Genomic DNA, 22,154 nt, shown 5'->3' with positions numbered 1-22,154 from the left:
TCACCACAGCTAACACATGCTGATGTATGGCATATGCAGAATAAGGCATATGCAGATAAGGCATATGCAGAAAATAATAATAATAAAAAAGTGTTGAGGCGCACTTACATAAAAAAATAAACTTAAAAAACACAGCATGGTAGTAAACAGTACGTGAAACATCCCTGAGAACTAATGTTTATTTACAGATCACTTAATGTTGTGGACATTTATTTTAAACTTGTACAACTAGGCTCCATTAGACACGAGGCAGTATTATCAGCCACTGAATTTCCAGTTTGGCCACACGTGTTCTTATAAACTGTTGTGTTTTTTTTTTTTTTCTTCACCGCTTTAGAAGTAAATTGATTAAAAGACGGGAGCTGAGGGGAGCCGGGAGCCCGCGCTCCGCCTGAGGGGAGGGCGCGGCGCGCGCCCCGCCCAACGGTCGCCGCTCAGCCGTTGGGCGGGGCGCGCGCGCGTCCCCCCGCCTCCCGCTCCCTCCTTCCCCCCCCCTCCCTCGGGCCCCGCCCTCTCCCCCTCCCCGCCCGCCGTCGCTGCGGAAGAAGCCGCCGTGTCGGGCGCCGCAGATTCGCCATAACCCGCCTCACCTCCCCCCCCGCACCGCCCCTAAATCCATCAAAATAATTTTATTTATTTATTTATTTTTTAAAGCAGGGAGGCCCGCGGGGCTGCGGCTGGGAGCGATTTTTATTTTTATTATTATTTGGGCTCTTCCCTTTCCCGACGAGGCCGCTGCATTGGGGTTTCAGTCAGCTCGCAGCCCACCCCCGCCTCATCTCACCTCCCGCCGCCCCCAGCCCCTTTCCCCGCCCGGTGATGGAGGCTGCGGCTGCAGGTGAGCGGGGCCGGGGCCGGGCCGGGCGGGGGAGCGCGCACAGAGCCGCTGACAGGGGCCGAGCGCTGAGGGAAAGGGGAAAGAAAGTAGTCCCGGCTGCGTACCCCTCCGCGTGAGGAAGTAGTCCCCCGAGGAAGGCGGGCAGCCACCTCACCTTACCCACTTTCAGCAGCCGTCGTGTTGCCGCTGAGGGCAATGGGGGGCCGGGGATGTTCGGGAAGGGTCGGGGAGCAGCGGGGTGCAGCGCGGAGCAGTGGGGCGGCGGAAGGATAACGCGCTTCCGAGGTGCTGCGGCTCTGAGGGGGCCGCTGGGGGAAGGGGCGGCCGAGGCACGGCGCGTCCTGAAGCGGCCCGGGGCTGCTCTCGGCATCTCCTTGGAGCTGCTGTGCCCCCCGTATTCAGCGGGGTGTGATCGTTAAACCTGCGTTCTGTCACCTCAGCCCTTCGTGTGTTGGTCAGGGGGTTGTGGGGATTTACGAGCGGAATCACAGAGTCGTTACGAGACCTCCGAGATCATCTGGTCCAGCCATCGCCCATAAACCGTGTCCCCAAGAAGTGAAGTTACGTAGACATGACAGCCAAAATAATATTGTGTATGTGCTGTCTGCCTTTCACAACCCTGTGTTTGTTGTACGGGTTTGTGAGGTGATGTAGCAATACTTTAATCACGGTTAATTGCCCTGTAGACTGACATCTAGCTTTCAGCTGTCATTCCTGGAGATGAATTTTTAATTGATATTTAGAATCCCAAATTATTTCTGGCTCGCCTGGGCAGTGTTCATAGACAGCATAGCTCAGAATTTTATGCCAGAGAGGGAACAGGAGAATAACTTGAATCTAACCAGTGGAATACCCGACAAGTGTTGTGTTGCCTAAGTACTACTTTGTAAAAGCATTCCAGGACCACTTTATATCGTCTCAGCAAGAGCAGTCAGGCACTGGGACGGGTTGCCCAGGGAGGTGGTGGAGTCAAAATCACTGGGGTGTTCAAGGAAAGGTTGGGCGTGGTGCTTGGGGACAGGGTTTGGTGGTGACATTGGTGGTAGGGGGATGGCTGGACCAGTTGATCTTGAAGGTTTTTTCCAGCTTTAATTATTCTGTGATTCTATGATTTAGATGGGAAAGTAATTCTATTACTAAAAATAATAATTTTTCATTTACTCAAGCACGTTTGTCTTAATAAAAGTAGTGTTGTGAGAGTAGTTGAACCGAGAGCTGCCGTGAGTGGCCAGTGCCCAATAGGTGCTGCACCCAAAGCGAGCATTTCCTTTGGGTGTGCTTCCAGAAGCCAGGTTCAGAGCATTTCAGCCAGGGCATCCTGAAAGTGATGGCCGAGTGCATCCTCTTCGCTCATTCTCTGAGGTTCCACATGTTTTGGGTATTACAGTACCATGCCCTAGTGTTTTTGTTGGGATTCCTGCAGTGTTGCGTTTAACCACATGAGGGCGATCTTAGAACGTTAAACAAGACCAAGTCTTTATGGATATGTATCTTTTTAAATGATGGAAAAGCTACTTTGTTTATATATTAGATAAATTGATTATTCTGAACTGCTTCAGGTAAGCTTCTTCCCTTATTATGTTTTCATACAGAGCCATTTGTGGAGAAAACTTGTTGCCTTTATTAGTGGTTTAAACTTGTTAGTAGAAGATCCCTTTTAATCCAGTCCTAAATTTGTATTCTAGGCAACATAAGTGTGTGTAGGCGGTGTCTTCTTTTGAAGAACTTTATAAATACTTCTGGAAAAAAAGTTACAGAAAGCTAGCGTGTGCAGAAACTAATAAAAATCCATGTGCTTGTATCTGCCTTCATGGGTTAAGCATTAGTAGTTTTAGTAAGATTTCTTTTGACAAATCTAGTAATGCAGAGGTTAAATACAGTGCTTTTGGATTTTGTGAGGATGTGCTTCAGACAAGGAAGAAGGGTAAGAGCCTTGTGCCTTTTCCCTGTTGGGGCAGCTTCATGACGAGGCAGGTTCTGCTTTCTGGTGATATCTTGGACAGCTCTGAAGCAAATCAATGTAATTTGGAATACTCAGTCTATTGTAACTCACGTTAACCACCTGAAGCTGATGCATCTGTCAAAAGGCAGTACCGCAGCCTGTTACTCCTTTCTTTCTCTACCTATTTATCGGAGATGATGATGTGAAATCGTTGTGTCAAATATTTCCAAGGCTTTGTGTACCACATTGCTATCACCACGGACATTCACTCACCTTACAGCCCCAGAGTTATATGAAGAAGTGCCTCCCGTTGTTTGTTCTCTGCCTTTTCCAACTCAACACTGAGGGCAGATCCACTAACGTGAGCAGACAGCAGGGTCCTGGAATCCCCTAGCTCAGAAAAGACCTTCAGGATCACCACATCCAACAGCAACCTGGCCTACTGCAGCCCTTCAGTAAGCCCTGTCCCTTAGTGCCACCAGGTGTCAGACGTTTAATCAGTGCCCCTTGCTGGTCACCTCCTCCTTCATAACTGTTTTACTCTTCATTCTTCCCCACCTTCCAATTCCCTCCTTCCCAGCTAGGAGGATTCTGATTCATTCATCTGCTACTGAACTGTGCTGTGTAGTTGGCTGTACTTACGTTTATACCTTTAAAAGAACTTTTTTTCCCCCTTCTTTTAGATTTTCAAGTTAAAGCATCCAGAGTTCTAAGCTGAAAATGGACTTCTGCAGCAATAACCTGTGCTGTTTTTTGTTTGTTGGTCTATGTTTTAGGACCATCTCGTTGTAGGGCTGTGTATTGTACCTCTGAAGTTTTTGTTTTAGAGTAGTGCACTTCTTACCTTTATTTTGAGGCTGTCTTTAAACTGTTTGCCGTTGTCAAGAGAGCTTTCACAGAAACCTCTCCAAGCCCTTATAGAGTGAAAGTAAATTGAAAAGCTTATTTTGCTAGGGACTTACCTCCTTTGAAGGCTCCTTTCATACACAGATTACTTCTGTATTACAGAGGCTCTCAGGCAGGCCTGTTACTGGTGAGGTGTTTAGGAAAAAAAAAGGGCTGCATTCTGCTTTCTTATTTCTCACATTGCTAAAATAATCTATATCGACCTGCATTACTGTGGTTTTATTTCTTAATTCGTCACCATTTGCAGTCTGTTTGTTTTCCTCATTTCTTTTCTGAGAATGTTTTCTTCTACTAAAGCTTCTTCTCACTGCTATGTACCATGCTCGGCAATTAAAATTATATATATTCTTTTTTCTTGTCCTTTCTAAAACCTTTGATAATTAGTATCAAGTACGATGCTTTTAAATAATCTTCATGCTGATTTAGCTCTTTTTGGAGCCCTTTTTGTGTTTTGTTTTTGTTCTGTTAAGGATGTTTTTAATCTTTATGTGGTTCACATTGTTGAAGTTAAATGTTTGGCTTTTTATCACTCCTGCCCAGGATTTCGGAGTCTTTCTTTAAGCTCCAGACCCAAGGAGAGTCACCCATCCCAAACTGTGTCTCCTCTTGCAGCTTCCCTGCTGAGCAAAGCAGCCGTTCACGGTGTCTAAATATTTAATCTTGGTCTCCTGTCCTGACCTGACATTTGCATAAGGATAATTGAAACCTAACGTGCATCGTTATTTCTCATCTCTGTAACTTCTTCTATCTCCTTCAGTGTGCCAGGGCCATTCCTACCCTCACGGTCAGGCTGTTGCTGATGTGGTTCTGCCACTGCTGTTCTGCACAGAGCAGGAGTTTCCACCTGCAGACATTGTGTTCCTTGTTGAAATAGCCTGTTAGCTGGGACTGATGCTAAGGCTGGGATAACAGGGCATTGCTTCACAACCAGCTACTTTCCTACTTTCTTTTCTCTTTAATTTTTATTTGCAGGCTGTGGTATCCCACTGGTGTTAGAAGAATATTTATCAGAAACTTGTTTGGATGTGTATCTGTCAACATCCTCATTTACAGCTCAGCGTTCCGGTTTTGACACCTTCCTAAGTGTAGCACGTTATTGTGGTACCATGTAGATCTCTTTTTTCCTTTTTTAAAGCAACTACAAAGAAATGGAAAACAAAAACAACAGTTTATCTCAACTCTGTGCTCTCTGTTGTTTCCTGTTGAAGTCTTTTTTTCTGTGTTATCCTTAATTTGAAAATCGACTTTACCACTTCAAGGCGAGTCTCTTTCATCTTTGTGGTCTGTTGTGCTTGCTTCAGTCTTCAATTCCAAAACTTTTCCATAATAAGTTTTGGGTTGGGTGTAGCCTGTTACCTCTCAGTGTTCTTTGCTCGTCTTATAATGCTCCCGTAGGCAGAGATGAAGCTGTCAGCCCAGCTCACAGCACTCGTGTTCCAGGGGGTTAATAGCACCCTCCATAACTGCTGCTTTTTTTCCACAGCTTTTGCTTTTTCTGTCCTTGGTATATTTGTATTGTATCTTTTTTTTTAAAGGCAGTTTATTTATTAACCAGATGCATTCACGCACTCCAGTGTGATTTAGTCTTATACTGTGTATCTCTCTGTAACATCTGAGAACCTCTATAGACGTAGTTTGCTTCGAAAAGCAAACTTCTGGTTGTCTTGGAAAAAGGTGGCGAATGCACATGATTAGGTTTACTTTAAGATCATATTAATTTGTATTGATTTTAGTGTGATTTGGTTGTTTACAGCAATGTCTTCTACAACTACAGTTCTGTAACTTTCTCTCTTATATCAAAATGAAAAATGTTTGTGGTGTGTAGTAATTAAATGAATTATTCCCACCTAAGCAGCTAGAAGTGAAAACAGACACGGCCAGGTGTCCTTTTCCTGAGAAGTGCTGTGCTGCAGGTTTCTTCCTCCGTGGTCATCCTGCACTGGTGAATTGCGCAAAACCAGTTGCTAACACGAGTTTGGGTTCAGGTGAAGGTAGCCCTAAAACCACTTCGTCTTCTCTCTGGCCTGCTGCTCTCAGTGCAGTTGTTTTCTTGGTTGTGGATCTGAGTGTACTTAGCCATTATAGAGGGGATTTGGGGGATGCTACAGCTCCCGAGCAGTAGCAGGCAGTGGGATATTTTATACAGGTTTTATTTTTTTTAAAATGCTTAGTGAGGATCCTGCTTTTCATTTGGAGATGTGCTATAACCCCCCCACCCAATGATTCTTGGTGAATCATAATTCAGAAAACAGCAGGAAACAAGTATTGATCTTGCTTTTAATTCCATCAAATGAAGAGAAATAAAATTAGTCTATACTACTGTCTTTATTAAAATGATAACTGAAGTATTATAAGGTGGAGGAAGAGGTCTAGGGAATAAACCCGTGGCTAAATTATAGCCATTTGGAGTTAAAGCATATGGAATCAAAACTTGCATTCATTTAGAGATTTTTTTTTTTTTTTTTTTTAATGAGATAGAAAAATGCAGCTGAGAGTTATTTACATTTTTACAGGAATTATGAAATAGTGCTGATTACCTGAAGGTATTAAGAACATGTAATCATGCATTTCAGAGTATTTAAAAAAAGTGTTTTCTTTTTAAAACAGATTAAAGTAGAATTTAATTAAAAACCAAAAAAAGTGTCATTTCTGTGAAGCAATAAAAACATATTACTAATATGTTTTTCAAAATTTCATATATTTGAAATATCATTGAAAATGGAAAAAGTGTGACATGCACAGAGTGATAGGTTCTGATGCCTATGACAAATATTGTCACTATATTTGGTATTAGCAAAGGCATCAGAATTCAGTGCACTGGCTGTGCCAATTCCTTTATATGTGGTTCAAAGTATTTTTTATACAGAGGAATAATTCTGCCTGTGTTAAACACAAATTACTGGCTTTTTACATATTGCTCTCATGTTAACTGTTACCTCAGTATATGAATACTTCTCCCTAAAGAAACTACCAAGGAAAAGGGTTGTGTATTTTTCTGGGACATCATGATACCTTATGTACTCAGCATTTGTATAGGAAGAGATCTTTAATAAAAACGTTTTAAGGGAAGAATTGTGCCCCTCTTCTGATATGATAGGCAGTATTGTTTTTATTGCATTTGAAACTTGAGCAGAAACCCTTACATATTCTCAGTAATTTTCATGTCAGTGTGTAATTACAATGTTTTGTGTCATAAATTTAACTCTACTGGAAAATGTAACTGTATTACGTAAAGAAAGCTTGTGGTTAATATTGCCGTGATGGAATGCTTGCAGGTTTCAAGGCGGAACATAGCCCAGGACAGGGAGAAGTGACAAGATAGTGACCAGGTCAGGCACTGAAGTTACATGAATATCTTTTATAAGCTTGTTTGTATCCCCAGGTAGTGCTGTGCTTTGCTAGTAGATGAAGCTACAACTTGTTTCTGAGTTTATTGTAACATTTGTTCGATATAGTCGATATATACTTGCTCGATATAGACATCGATCAGCTGTTAGTTATCAGGAGTTTTTCTTTTTTAATAATAATAAGTTTAGAAATATTTTTAAGTTGGCACTGATTTTAGGCAGTTGGTTATTGCTGACTATACTGTAGTGCCAAGATATATTTGGGTGGGAACTGATTTTCCTTAGTCCACAAGTGTAGCTGGTTTTGTAAGAGTGGGCTTGGAGATTTGAGGGTAGCACAATATCTGAGGAAGTTAAACTTGTTGGAGAAAGATCAGAAACAACACTGCTGTTGTCAGGGGGTGCTAGGAGCAGCTGCTGCTGGTGGCAGCCCTGCAGTCTGGTGGCTTTTTCACTCGGTGCAAGGACTATGGGACTCACACGTGGGCTGGACAGTGAGGTTACACGGAGGGGCTCTTATGGAAGGTTTTAATGAGAAACAGGACAGACAGCAGTGATCAGGCCAGGACCTGGTCAGACAAGCATGTTTTCCAGTAACAGTTTACACACAACAGGTCCCTTTTATGCCATTTTCCATTCCTTCCCCCTCCATGTAAGCATTCCTTCATTTATTTAACATCATTCCACAGACCCTCCTCAAATATCCCAAATCTTTCTGCTCCTCCTTTCCCTTTTCTTACCAGTTCCAAAGTCCTGGTGGCCTTCTCCACAGCTGTGCCTGCAGTTTCTTGGTGGCCCATCGTTTAGTAACTGGAGTATTTTGGTCCTTGGCATCAGCTCTGTTGTGCGTTGGCTGCCAGGTTTGTGTCTCTGTGTTCCTGTTCATCATTTCTCCCATTAATTTACTGACCTCCTACACTGAAAATGTCCCTGATCAGATGACCTTAGCTGACTCTCACCTCCCACGTGTCCTTAAAACTGAAAAAAGACTGAGGTCTTTTTTTTTTTTTAAGAAATTGATGTTTCTTGGCTCACCATATTCTATTTCCTGGCTGATGGGCAACAGAAGGACTTTGATATAGTTGCTTCTAAAAGGTTTCATATAGAGAACCTTTAAAAAAATAAATAACTCACCTAGTAATTGATTTTGCCACAAATCCTGTGTGCTATGACATGACTTATTCCAGAATTGGGAAAGCTGAGTGGTAAAGAGGAAGCAGCATTTTGGACCTGCACATCGAGTGATGCGACTGAGCATCTTAAATATAAGTTTTCGTTTTTTTTTTTGTTCAGAAAATTCTTGGTCAAATTTCTTATTCCTTGGGCCACTAGCTATCAAGTGAACAAAAACTAGCTATCAAGTGGCAAAGCTCCCTTTTGTTTACCTTATTTGTGTTCATTGTGAAAACAAATATTAAAAACAAACAAAAAACTACCACCAACAACAAATAAACCTCCAGCCTGTGTTTTGTGCTAAAGGAAAGTTTGTGACTTGTTAAAATAAACTCTTAAGTTATTGTCATATAATGATCAAAAGCATATATGGCAATTAGGTAATAACCTATTCGCATAAATAATTCTATTTTCAGTAATTCTTCTAATATTACTGCTTTAGAGAAAAAGAGGGCGGACTCTTATATTTTGGGAAGGGGATTGGGAACAGGTGAGCCTAGTCTGCAGCTCCCTATTTGTCTTCAGTGATCTGTTCGTAAATCTCCCTTCTGTGTCTACATGGCTCAGTATAACTATTTTTTTTTTTTGTCTATTTAAGAAGTACCTTGAGATCTTTGGAAGAATGGAGGAAAAAAAAAAAAGGCTTTATTTACACTGTAGCTTAATTTGCCACTTTTACGTGTAAGAAGAAAGTCACTGGTAATATTTATTTCAAGATACATTTATCAGGGTTTACATGGGCAAAGTGAAGATAACGAATTAACACGAGGCAAGCTCAGTAACTGGAATGCTCCAAATTGGTTTTGGCCGAAATTCCTGTTGTTTGTTTACCTGCATACTTGATTACTGTTCCTTTCATTCTCTGCATATTTAATTGCTGTCTAATTAATTGCTCTGTTGATTTCCCACATAATTAATTATCCACTACTTAATCATTGATTCCCTGCATAGTTAATTGACTTATTGCTTATTTGATTTTTACAGTTAATTGCCTATAATTCATTGCTTTATTGCTATACTACCTAATTAGCAAACAGGTAATCAATTATAATTTGCTTATTCCTAATCTAGTGGTTTAGGCCCATGATAAACTGAGCACAGTTTATCTTCTGGTTTCTGACCTCCTTTTCCAGTTATTCTTCCTAAAATCATTTCTTTCATCCATTTTGTTTCAATCTCACTTGTAAGTAGAGCTCATGCATCTTCTCTGTGCCTTCACCAGCACTCCCACCGTGCTCTGCCACCTGCGCTGTTCTCTTCTGGTCTTCAGCTTTATTCCTGTTTGATTATTTCCCATGTTTTTATTACTTGGTGTTAATCCCACAAATTTCTTAGAAAAGCCTTAAGATGAGGTTTGTATAATCAGGCACTTGAAAAAAACAAACTGACTTTTGGGCATTCTTCTGGTTTTCAGCCCCTCTGCAGGTCTTCACTGGTAGGAACGATAAATAAAATGTTTTATGAGCACAGTTGTTGAAGGAAGAGACAGGAGACACAAAGCAGTGAGCATGAACTTGAAGAGAAAGCAGCTGGAAGGTCAGGAAGCAGGAACAGTGGCAAAGAAAGCCTCAGAACAGAAGTGTCCCCTGCATCGTGGGATTTCAGTGTTCGGCTGTGGTTAAACTTTTCTGATAGATGCTGATAGGTCTTGTAGTGGGAACATTAAACACATATTTAGACAGAAGAATCATCATCCACTGTGTTAATAACAGGCATCATTCTTTTTTTAATAAAAGAATACTGCTAAATAACTAGAGCAGAAATGATTCAAAGCAACATTTCCATTATAAACTTACTGCAACCAAAATAAAAATGTGTGTGTGCTCGAGACAACAGAATGCCTGAAAAGGATCCCTGCCAAGCTCAAAAGACCATGCTGAGTATATTATACGTTTTACGTAGCTGTGTGTGTGTAGGATACAGCATATTCTGTACAGCAGGAATAGTATTTCAACTGCTTTTCAGAGCTATTTTAAGAGATGAAGGCATGCTCTGCCTTTTATTTTTGAAGTAGTTGTATTATTTCTAAGGATTAGGTTGCTTTTGTTAGAGTTTCATTGCAAACAACTGTAAATGAGAGCCAGCTTCACTATTCTGAACATTCAAAAGGTTTTTCTGGAGTGGGGTGAACCATACAATTAGTGTGTCACAGAGGGAGGAGAAGAACGTCAAATAGGGGTAGTGATCTTTGTTTGGGATTGTTTTGGGACTAGGTTCCAAAGTACAGCTTCCTCGTTCTCTTTCACCCCAGATTCATCCCAAGACTCACAGAAAATCACTTTGTTTCTGTACTTACCCGGCTAACCTGTGGATTAGTTTGTACCTTAAATAGTATTGGCTGTTTTGGTTTGATTTCAGTGAGGATACGTTCCTACTTTTCCTTAGTGGAACAGAGGGAGAGGAGGAATTGAAACTGATGTCTGGACCGGGGGTTTCTATACAGAGCTGAGGAACTGGCATGTTGTTAAATTTGGTTCCTGGCTGTTACTAGTTTTTACTGGAAACAGAAGGGAGCAGGGACTGTGGAAAAAACATGTTGAAAAATCAAAAAGTTCAAGTGAACGACAGCAGTCTTAGAAAGCAGAAAAAGAACCTCAAATTAACTCTGCCAAAAGTTTGTAAGTTTTTTTTTTTTTAGTTGAAGTTTTCTGAATTATTAATTTGATAGTAACCCTTCTTTATTACTTACTCTCTTGTGTGTTTGTGTTCACATCACACCTCAACTACTTTGGAACTGAACTGAAAAAATCAAAAGTTTTGTCTGAAAAAATATGTAAAATTTCAGGTTAAAGCATTGACCAAGAAATATTTTAATGTAGTTCTTCATCGGCTGTTACTTCAAGAACAGCAAGGTCGAGGACCAGGTGTTAGACATGGAGCCCAGCATTTCTATCGCAGAACTGCTTTGTAAAGGATAAAATGTTCGGTGTTTGTACCAACAGGATGCACATCAACAATGGACAATGTCTTTATCTTATATAATTTTATGTTTATCAGCTGTTTAAAAGAAGTGTGAAATCAACATTTTCTGAGGCTGAAAGGGCAAAAACTGGCTTCATCTGTCCCACTTCCTTTTAGGTCTTGTTGCCAAGATTTGAGTCAGGTGAAATGTTTTGCCCTGTGAAGATCTGGGTGGAAGTCTCACCATTTCTTCAATTCTGTTTGTGATTTATTGTGAATGCTTTCATTTAATGATGCAATATTATTTGTTTTAACTACTCACTGCCTGTTAAATGTGTTAACCAAAATCTCAATAACTAGTGGTAATATGAAAAAATGACTAAAATTTGTAAATATTAACTTCTCTTTTTAAACCTGTTTTTCAGGGATCAATTCCATCTTCATGTGTAAGCTTTGTAACTTGTTTTCACCGAATCAGTCAGAACTATTGTCTCACGTCTCTGAGAAGCACACAGAAGAAGGGACTAACGTTAATGACATCATTATTCCACTCCAGCCTCTAACAGCACCAACAAACATAAACAGAAACGGAGAAGGTACTTTTGATAAATTGAATGACGTGTCATTTTCTAACAGTCATTTCATTTTTTTAATGAAACCTGTGGCGTGGTGGGCTTTCACTGTGTGTGGAATGATTTACATAGCTTCTTTCTGCGATGGTCGCTGTACGTTGCCAGCCTGAATTTCAGTCAGTGCAGATTAGATCAGGGGATGGATGTGGATAAACTCAGCATGTGACAGGGGATGATTACAGTGCTCCATTAATTTTAAATGTCAAGTATAGCAAAGGCTGCTTCCTACAGCTTTAATTTGAAGCCCTAACAAGAGTGGGAAGAGTGTTGTTAGTGCTAGACAATTAAGTTTTCTTAGGCAAGCAGCCAGGGCACCGTGGACTGGAGGGAGGTCTGGAGGTTTTGGAAGAGTGGCATGCTTTGAGTAATCTAACTCCTTGCTTGTTGGGTTTTAGATAATATAAATTAGTTCTAGTCCAAAAAGGCAGTGGCATGATTCATAATTTATAATTGTGCTTTGGTGTTGGCACTAGTAAATAATAAAAAAAAAAAAAAAATCTGGTAGTCAAAGGTTATGCAGAATGAGAGTTAGTTATGCAGAATGGTTTTCCTCTGCAGCAGCAGCAGTTATATTTGTGACCACGTTTAACTGATTATAATTGCAATCCCTTGTAATGTCAGCAATGGGTTCAAAATAATTCAGACTTTCTAATTATATCTTCTTTTAGACCTTTATTGAACAATGGGTTTATATTGTTGGCCAACCTCTTATTTCAACATGCCTATGAGGATTTCCAAAGTACTTAATAATTATGGTTGCTGGATCTTAAAACGTGTGTGTTTATAAGTAACAAAGCAAAATAAACAAACAAAAACCAACCAACCAAAAAAAACCCTACACTCTTAACATCATACTTGAAAACATTTTATCATTAATGTATGTGTGTGATATTTCTTCCTTTACTTACTAAGAAAAATTCAGCAGTTCTATTAACTTTATCAATATGAGAAGATATTTCTAATAATGGTCATATAGTATTAAACTGTAGCTGTTATCTCCTCAGATCGTTGTTGAGAAAAAAATTGTACTAGATCATTGTTTCACACAATGCCTAAAATTAACAGTACATTAGAAGACGAATAAATTTTAGATCTGCATCCCATTTTAAAATGACGTTCTAATTTTAATAGTAAAGAATGAGTATTTCAGGCGTATGGAATATATCTTCCTTTCTTAAAATTTTGTTTCCTGTTAGCACTTCACTCTGAGCCTTGTGATAATGGTACCGTGTAACATATTCGTATTCCTTTAAGTAAATAGGCTCTTCTGTAGTGTGCTTGTTGTATTTGTGATAGGGACTATCTGCACTATATTATATGTCATTAAGCAAACATTGTATTTATCAGACTAGTATATAATTATGGTTATGATCTGAAAGAGCAGAAATTAGACTTATCCAGCTTTGAAGAGAATAACTTCATAAATTAATTATGCAAAAAAGTCATATTATGTTACCTTTTTTATTGTTCTTGGTGAATATATCTGCCGTGATCATGTGGTGCCACCATTTTCAGATTATGAAGCCCAATTCTTTGACACCTGCTGTTAGTAGGAATGTCAAGGTGAATTACTTATCATTTCAACTTGTATTATAGAAATGAAATATATATTTTTTTCTTTCTTATCGCATGTTGATTGGATAAAGAGGATAGTGTGTCCTGAAGTCGTATTGAATTTTTCCTATGTTCTGCTTAAAAAAATTAGGAGACTTCACAGCTGAATGTAGGAATTTGAAAATTTCCCCTCCTGTTATAGAATCAGCAACACAAAAGTTTTTAATATACTTTTTTTTTTTTCTCTTGGTGAACTCCTCTGTACTTTTTTGTAGTGTTTCAATCTTGTCAGTAAGGGAGAAGTGTTTGATGAATGACAGCCTGGAAATTACAACTTCCTTTTGCTACTTGTTGGCTGATAGATGAACATATTTCTGTCTTTTGAAATCATAGTTTCTCTTCCAAGTACAGGTAAATGGTGTAGTTCCTCCAGAATTAGTATGGATGAGTGAATGTTGTTAATGGGGCTCTGTTCTGCCTGAATACTAAATTAATGATTTTATAAGTACTGTGAAAAAGTAAAACGCTAGGCAAGTAATAAGTGTTTATTACTCCGAAGTTATTTTATTGGCAGTACTCTCTGCTGAATTTTAGTTAGTCACGCCACTTTCCCATAATAATTAAGGGATGATATATTTAGACTTGATTCATTCGAAACATTTTGATTTGATTTGATGTTAGAATTGTGGAACAAGGGGTACCAGGCAGATGTTGCTGTTGTACAGGTTATGAATAGGTTATGACTTGTCTGGTGTGGCATCTTTGTTTGGGAACGGACAGCTATGTTCTGGTTTACATTGGTAATGCTTTGAGGAACAGCGTAGATAGTCCTAACTTCCAACTTTACAGCTGTCTGTAATATTATTATTCCATGATGGATGCTTTAGCCTGTATCTGTATTATGGGATATGTGCTCCTTGCAACACAATCTCCAGGCCTCACTGATTTTAAGACCTACTGATTTTAAGACCTGGAAAGAAGTTACAGTCTGCCTATGGTAATTTTTCCAGAGATTTTTAACTCATTAAGGTCACTTTAAAATGGAGCAGATGCATCAGCCTTCTCATGACTTGAGGATGGGCTGTAACTAGAGCAGGCTGAACAGCTTCAGGGCTAAAAGCCTAGGTGCTGTGATGTGCACAGGGAACGATAACTGCATAAGGAACCTGCAGACGAAATTTATTTGTGTATTCTTGTCTGATGCCTTGTGCAGCAGATTCTGAATGCTTCCATGTAGTGTTGGAATTATTTACATAAAAGAAGATGAGCTTTTTGTTTGTTTATCAGACAGATGAGGATGGGTTCATGTTGCAGAACACATCTAGCCAGTAGCATTCAGTTAGGATGTTTATGCAAAAACTTTCGCAAGTGTTTTGTGACTTCTGGCAAACTTTTTGTTTGAATTCAGCTCCCTTTTTTTTTTTTTTTTTTTTCTGGGAGAAAAAGAGCCATTTGATAGGGATCTGTTATGTCTCCTACTCTTCCAGAGTCATAGATATTTGCCTTTTAACATAGTTTAGTGACAGTTGTTTTCTACATCGTTAGCTCTAATTACCCATGCAATTGAGTTAAACCTGAGGACTAGAAAACCAGAGAAAAATCTATTTTAGTAAGAAAAACAAACAAACGAACAAAAAAACAACAACTAACTTTAGAAGATTCTACTTTGTAAGGGTGTTGTCCTTTAGTGAACCAGTTTTGGTTAAATTTGATTTTTGATACAAGCTACACAACCCCTTCAGTGAGGATCACTGAGCCCAGCTAAATCCAAAGTCCTGGAGTGCTGCCATCTTCTTCACTCTAACCTACAAAGAGTTAAAAACTGTGTGTGTGTGTTTTTGCTTAGTTAAATTTCAAGGGAATAATTGCATTTAATTCTGCTGTATAATAACACGAAGACCTCATAAATAGAAATGTTGCATACTACTCATATTCTGAACATTTCTGAGATTATTGATTATTAAATGGGCTTATTTGAGGAAGCTTATGTGAATAATTCCTGTGGAGGAACAGTGCAGGAGTAGACTTAAATAGTAGCTGTTTTTTGTTTGTTTGTTTTTACTGTTCTTTTTCTAAACTGTCCTTTTTAATGCCTTTGAGTACATAATATATAGCATAGCAGAGGAAGTCTTCCTAGAATATTGCCATTGTACATCCAATGCCAGTTAACATAAAGGTTAGTTTTAGTGAATCTGTGATGGGTGTAAAAATCCCTACAAACCACAAAGATGTTCTTGGGGGGAACAAGATTTCACTTTTAAAATCTTTTTGATTACAAATTAAAAACTTGAGCTTCCTGCTAATCATCCTTGAAATAAGTGCTTTTTATTTGTATTTTTTTTTCTTGTTTGTCTGATACTTTCTTTTAGCAAGGGGTGATGTTTCTGTTTGGCTTATTTCTGTGTGAACAGATGAATACAGTGTTCAATTACTGCATGTTGTTACTCTTAGGTGGCTTTTTGAACTGTCGTTAGTACAATGAATGGATAGCTAGTGGCAAGCTGGGTACAGAGAGACAGCTGGCATTTATAGTCCTGTGCATCATTAAACAGTGAATTCTGGCATTGTTAATTCAAAGTAGCTTGAGGTATGTTTGGCTCTGGAAAAAGAGGGGATAAAAGAAGCAAGGAATTTTGGTGATACATCAGTTATCCAGGAGGCCTCCTGTTCCAATGTATGTTGTTTCCCAGCACTTGCTGTTAAGCCTTTTAAAATGTCTGAGAACTGCTGGTAATTCTGCTGCTGGCAGTTCTGCTGCTGGTAGGCTCATTTACAAACCAATGTAAATTTACACATTCTTTGTATTGGTTGCACCATTAGAAATCTTTCTGGTAACAACTACAACTTGGTAGCCCACAGAAAAAGACCTATCACCAACATTCTGAAGGAGCAGTTCTCACATTTCCATTTGTATGCAGGACTTTTTCCATTTGTGTCTTAATGAGAAAATGCTGTTCTGTTTTTCATTACGTTTACATTAAAACCAGTTAGCGAGAGGTGAACGAACCTCTTTTGCCTGATTCTGTTCAATTTCTTTTTGGAAAATATGCTGGGTACTCTCATAGAGTTGGAATTGCAAACGAATGAAAACAACGTAATAAACAGAGAATGTGGTGGTTGTATCCACTCTTCAAATCCTAAGATTTAATTGCTTAATGGCAACTTGAGCAGCATCTGTCTTCCTGATACCATGCTTGATGCACAGCAATCTGACCTTCTTACAGGTTGACATTGATATGTTGTTTGTTCTAATTTCATGTTAATTTGATTAACTCAAGGCACCAGGTACTGTTTGCCACAGTTAATGGAAGTCAAAATAACGTGAATAGTAGCAAAGAGAAGTTTTGAGAGCACTGAAATCACCTTCCTCTTTCGGGCTGATAACTCACCAAACTGCTTTCACTGGAGTGCAGTAGCACAGAAATTCAGAATGCTGCTCCTGAATAATTGCAAAAAGATTTGTGAAAGAGTTAATTTATTTTTTTTCCCATTCACAATGAGGCTTTTAGTGTTCTTAAGACATGGTTAAGTAGGCAGGTTCTCCATCACTACTCTAACGAGACAAAATGCTTTCTTGCTCAGTTGATACCAGTTACATGATTTATCTCAAAACTGCCGTCTCTGTATGTGGGTTTTTGTTTGTCTGGAATACATAAGGGAAGCGATTAACAGATTCTGAAATGATGCTGCCACCACCTCCTGTTCTCTCGCCTTAAGATTCCTTGGGGTCATTTATTTTTCCTTATGTTCTAAGTCAACCAATTTAATTTTCCCTTGAAGAAATCTTTAAGGGATCTCAAAAATGTGAGTACCATAAGCCGAAACATATGAGATACTTTTTTTTCTTCCCAGAGCATCAAAAACAGAGTGGTTGGCAATTTTTTAATATTTTCCAGTCCTTTGTTTTTCTCTCATACTACAAGTGTGATGGCTGAGAGGCACTCCATACCTGTTCTATTCCACTTTTCACATTTTAATGCATATTATACAGTGTTGGTTTTTTTGTTTGTTTGTTTGTTTTTGCCATTCCTATGACTGTATCAAGATATTTTGCCTTTTAATTTTGAAAGCTTAAATCCATTGCACACAGCTGAAGGTTCTTAAACTGGAACTTTGGACACTCTGGGGTCCAGAATGATTCGGGCACTGCATTCTGGAGAGTATTTTCTGTGTTCATTCAATACAGAAATACAAATAATGACTAGTTTCAGAGCTTAGGTGTCTAACATTGGATAAAATGAATGCCAAAAGCATGGAAGTAGCCTAACTCTGTCCTGTTTCTCCATACACCATCAGGCAAACTCTTCTAGTTGCACGCAGATTTTTCTCTCTGAGCTCTGCAGAAATAGATCTGTTTTTTCACCAGATGTCTGCTCAGACTCAAAAAGATACTATAAAAGTGAGCATGCTTTGCTTTCGGTGAACTGAGTTTCTTGCAGAAGAGCAGGTTCAAACCAAAACGTATACAAAACCAGATAATTCTTCAAGTACTTCAGAGTAAAGAACAAAAAACAGCCAAACCAAAACAAAAACCAGAGAACCTCTGAGATTAAAAAGAAGGTGAACGATACTTTTCATTGCATCACCTAACAGATGAGAGGAACTGAGAGCTAGGATGAAATCTCCTAAAGGTATCCGGTCACCATCTGGAAAATTCGTTCCCCTTTGAGTTTTTGCTTTTGTTAGCTAAAAGCTTTCTTCTAGTTTAACTGGCTTAGTCAATCCTGAAAAGTTTTGTCTGTGAGAGGCTGATAGCAAGATTGCTTTTGAAGTAACTAGAGTAAGGATGAGAGAGATCACCAGCAAGAGATATGGGTGTGAAGCTAGAAAGTGCTAGGAATAAGAAATCATGTGAGTTACAGAATCTTAGAAACATGAATGGTTTGGTTCCAGCCTTGCTGCCATGAGCAGGGACACCTCCCACTAGATCAAGTTGCTCAAAGCCCCATCCAACCTGGCCTTGAATTATTAAGAGTATAATTACTCAAATTATTACAAGGACAATGAGGTTTAAAAGATAAATGTTTGTTTTAAAAGATAAACTGAGTTATTTATTTTTTTTTTTTTACAGAATGTATCTCAAATACTTAAGCAATTTCTTTGATTTTAATTTAAATGAGATTTATTTTTTTTGGTGGAGTGTCAGAACACAGCAGAGCAACTCTGTAGAATTTGCATGCTGATACAATTATGCGGTAGTCTAAAAGAATGCTTGCAGTGTAATTTCCGTAAAACTGTAGCACTCTGATATCTGTCGATCTCAATAACACATGTTACTGCTTTGGTTATTACTTTGTGGCTAGCAGAAATGCCAACAAATGTCATTGCTTAAAAATAAGGCTGTGTGAAGCTACCATTTTCTTAAGCTTTAGGCTCTGAAATTTTATTTAATATTCCTAGCTTTCAAAGATCTGATGGATATTAGCTAATTACCAGAGTAACCCCGTGAAATTTCATTATAGCTTCTTTTTAACTTTCTGTTTCTAGAGCTCCTTGCAGTGAAGAGGAAAAGGGGCAGGCCCAAAGGGTCTACTAAGAAGTTCTGTGCAGATGAGGATGTGGCAGACAGTAACTCTACTCCAAATGAAGAAACTCAGACGGGGACAGAAGAAGGACCAGAACCGGCTGAAGTCTCACCAGGCAGCTTGGAATGTAGGAAATGCAATCGGAAGTTCTCTAACACCCGACAGCTGAGGAAGCATATCTGCATTATTGTGCTAAATGAAGGAGAAGAAGAAGGAGATGGAGGTAAGAAAATACCCAATAAAACGACGCAAAGTGAATCAGCGTGTTTCTGTCCTGTAGCTTGATTGGTAACAAGCTGTAAGCCCTAGTGTTAATTTTCAATTGAAAGGAGTTGTCTGTTTCTTTTAACAGAAAAACCATGTCGAAGCACAACTGAGAATATAATTAGACAAGATTATTTTATTTTATTTTATTTTTTTTCCGTAAAGGTCAAAAGATTTATTGCACTTGCATTAAAGTTGTCTTAAACTCACTGAAATACTTATTTTAGATAAGAAACTGTTCTGTTTCTCAGAGGATTACACTTTTCAAATGAGAAGTGATAGGGACCACGAAGGTGAGTATCATCCATTGATGAAGAAGGATGATTCCTTAGAGATGTTTCTGTTGTGCACCCTGGGAAACCTGAATTAAGTTCTTTTCTTTTGATAGATCTATAAGCGCCTTCCAGGGTGGCTTGTTTTACTGTATGAAAAATAACTCAAAACTCACATTTCTATTTCACCAAAGTTCATATGGTTTATTGTCTTTGAAGTATGAGAGTTCACTGTCAGCTTTAAGATGGGTTCAAATATATTCAACCTCTCCAAAGTTTTAAAAAGAAAATGTTGAAAATTCATTTAATTTTTCTCCAAGGTGAATGTCATGTGAATACAAAATAATACAGTAGCCCAAGTTATCTAAACTTATATGAGCTTTGTGTTTATGTTAAAATGAAGTGTGCTTTTTTTTTTTCTTCAGCTGTAGTTACATTGCATATTATCTGGTTGGTTCTACTTACACAAAAATTTGCCATTGATTTTTCTCCTGTTTTCCATTACTGTTTTTTGCCCACTCTATCATTATGCTGCACAACTAGTCCGAGTTCATTTTGCTTCCAGTGTGTTGTAGAATTTAACTTCTGCGGCTAACAATAAAATGGGCTTAGAATATGTTGACAGAGCACAGAAACTCTTGCTTTCATAAATTACCTGATCTTTTTTTTTCTTTTACTGTCATCATTGGTTGGATTTTTCAGCTACGTGTAGAGACTTTTACTCCAGCAGTCTTTTCTCTGGCATCACAAGTGTCAGGACCCTTTGTTGTTTGTCTGTGCTAGGTACCATGTTAGCATTTGCATTATTTTGTCAGCATTGCCTTTCCTAAGCATCCTTTTAAAATATAATCTGAAATCAGAATATAAGCTCAAATTAGCTGTCCATTACCTGTTAGCTCATTAGAGCTGCTAAATCTTACCTAGATTCGTTATGCTAGAAAACCCACTGCCAGATTTTTCAAAGTAAATTGCTCAGTCTTTTCCTTTAAAAAAGAAACCAACCACAATTTCATGTGAATGGAACATTTTTTATTTACTTTCTGGCAAAAGCAAAACAATCAAGAAAAATGTCATTCTTGCAGAGCTAATAATAAGGGCTTTCAGTTGTTGATGATTAGTGCAGCTAGAATGTCTCCAGCCCAAAACTTTGTACTTTGGTGGCTAACTGTAACGCTACTGCCGGCAGGTTTTTATCCTAAAGGGATAATTGTTCTTGGATTACACCTGGAAAATTCTGTCTTCTGCCGTCTGCTGATAACCAACCTATCGGAGGGAAACTTCTCATCTCTGGTTTTGTCATGTGAACTGCTTTGGCAAAACTTCCCAACTTCTGAATGTGTAGATAAACATAGCATGCATGTTTTTGTTATCCTTTAGGAAAATGTGATCATGTTGAGTAGCTCAAAACTTTTTATGCATGTACAAGACCAATATGGTCTACAGCGAGGATTGTTGGTCATAGTTTTGTTGCTTTACCAGCTCAGAACATACGTTCTTCAAACTTGGGGATTTTGGAGTTGTATTATTATCAGACTCAATTTTTATTACAAAGAAAGTTTTGAGGGTAATGGGTGAAACTTGTAAAAGTGAACGAAAAAAAGCCTAAAATTAAACAGGCAAACAAATAATGTAGTTGTAAATGCCTTTATTTTTTTTTAATCTGTTCATGTAATTTCATGGGGACCCGTTCGTACTTAAAAATACTTGCACAAACTTGCCAAGATACGAAGTTGTTGGCAGAGCCTGTGAGCTGGAGATTTCACCCAGATCAGTCACAATGACAGCTGCTGAGCTCATTAATTTATTTAAGTGGGTTATAGAGCTGTCTGGTTTTCTACTTGTCAGTATGTTCGGTGTTAGTGAGTTTCGGAGCATTGTTGCACTGTTTGTGAAATGGTGCTTCTTCGGATTGTTTCTCAAACCTGATCCTGGTTTTCCGTGGCTGCCATCTTGCTGTATACTTCTGATAAATGGTTATTACTAATTCTCATTAACCTCTTGCATAAGGTTCATAATTTAGAAATCTTCATGGTTGCAATCAGATTATTCTTACTTGGTGTGAGTCTTAAGTAGCAGACTAACTAGATGATACGGAAATTGCTTATACATGTATATCTAGGCAGTCATATCAATCCTCTCAGCAGCTCTGCTGTATCTGTTTGGAGATAGAGGACCACAAATACAAGTGGTGTTCAAAAAGCAAGAGCATCCTTGATTTAGGCAGTGGCATAAACATATTTATTTTGCTTGTGTTTTTTTGTGTGTGTATAACGTTCAAAAAATATTTCAGTTACTTGAATAGATGTGATTGACACCAACATTTTCTGGACTAAAGTGTCTGTGAGACAAATACTTCTTAAAATCACACATGTTTTGGTGTGTATGAGAAAAGCAGGACTGAAACTTCTGATTTGATGACATTTCTCTGTTGCTGGAATTCTAAGAGCTGGATGGAGAATTTTGTTGAGGCTCTTTGAAGTGTTCAGAATTAAAATATCCTCTCTCATTTCTGACACAGCAGTTAAGAATAGATGGCTAAAATCATAAGGATCTCTGACAGCAAGTTCTTCTGTAATTTTTGACCTCTTGCCTAACCCTTATTGGTTGTTCTTCCACTTTTATATCCAATGTTTAAGCTTTTGCCATTCCAACTTGAAATTAGTTTTATCATTTTCTCCACTGCTTCTTGATTTATTTTTTTTTCTATTTTCATCTGCTTTCTCATGTTTTTAATTTCGTGCAGAGTCTATCACTGTATGGGTATCCGATTAAAAATAAAGTACTGGGTTTGGCAGGGACG

At 38.6% G+C, this 22,154-nt stretch overlaps 1 protein-coding gene across 1 annotated transcript in view; it reads left to right on the top strand.

The window, feature by feature from the left end:
• The first annotated feature begins 814 nt into the window (after positions 1-814).
• The window catches only part of ZFAT (zinc finger and AT-hook domain containing), an 86,724-nt gene continuing 65,384 nt past the window's right edge, over positions 815-22,154 (top strand). Inside the window, exons 1-3 of the mRNA XM_084283235.1 lie at positions 815-838; positions 11,533-11,703; positions 18,781-19,041. Coding sequence (XP_084139361.1) covers positions 820-838; positions 11,533-11,703; positions 18,781-19,041 — 451 coding nt within the window. The 5' untranslated portion in view covers positions 815-819. The remainder of the gene's footprint in view (positions 839-11,532; positions 11,704-18,780; positions 19,042-22,154) is intronic.

The sequence above is a fragment of the Netta rufina genome (assembly GCF_964035555.1).
Source record: "Netta rufina genome assembly, chromosome: 2".
In the NCBI taxonomy this organism is placed as follows: Eukaryota; Metazoa; Chordata; class Aves; order Anseriformes; family Anatidae; genus Netta; species Netta rufina.
The sequence above is the reverse complement of the archived record's forward strand: the minus strand, read 5'-3'. Positions and strand labels throughout refer to the sequence as shown.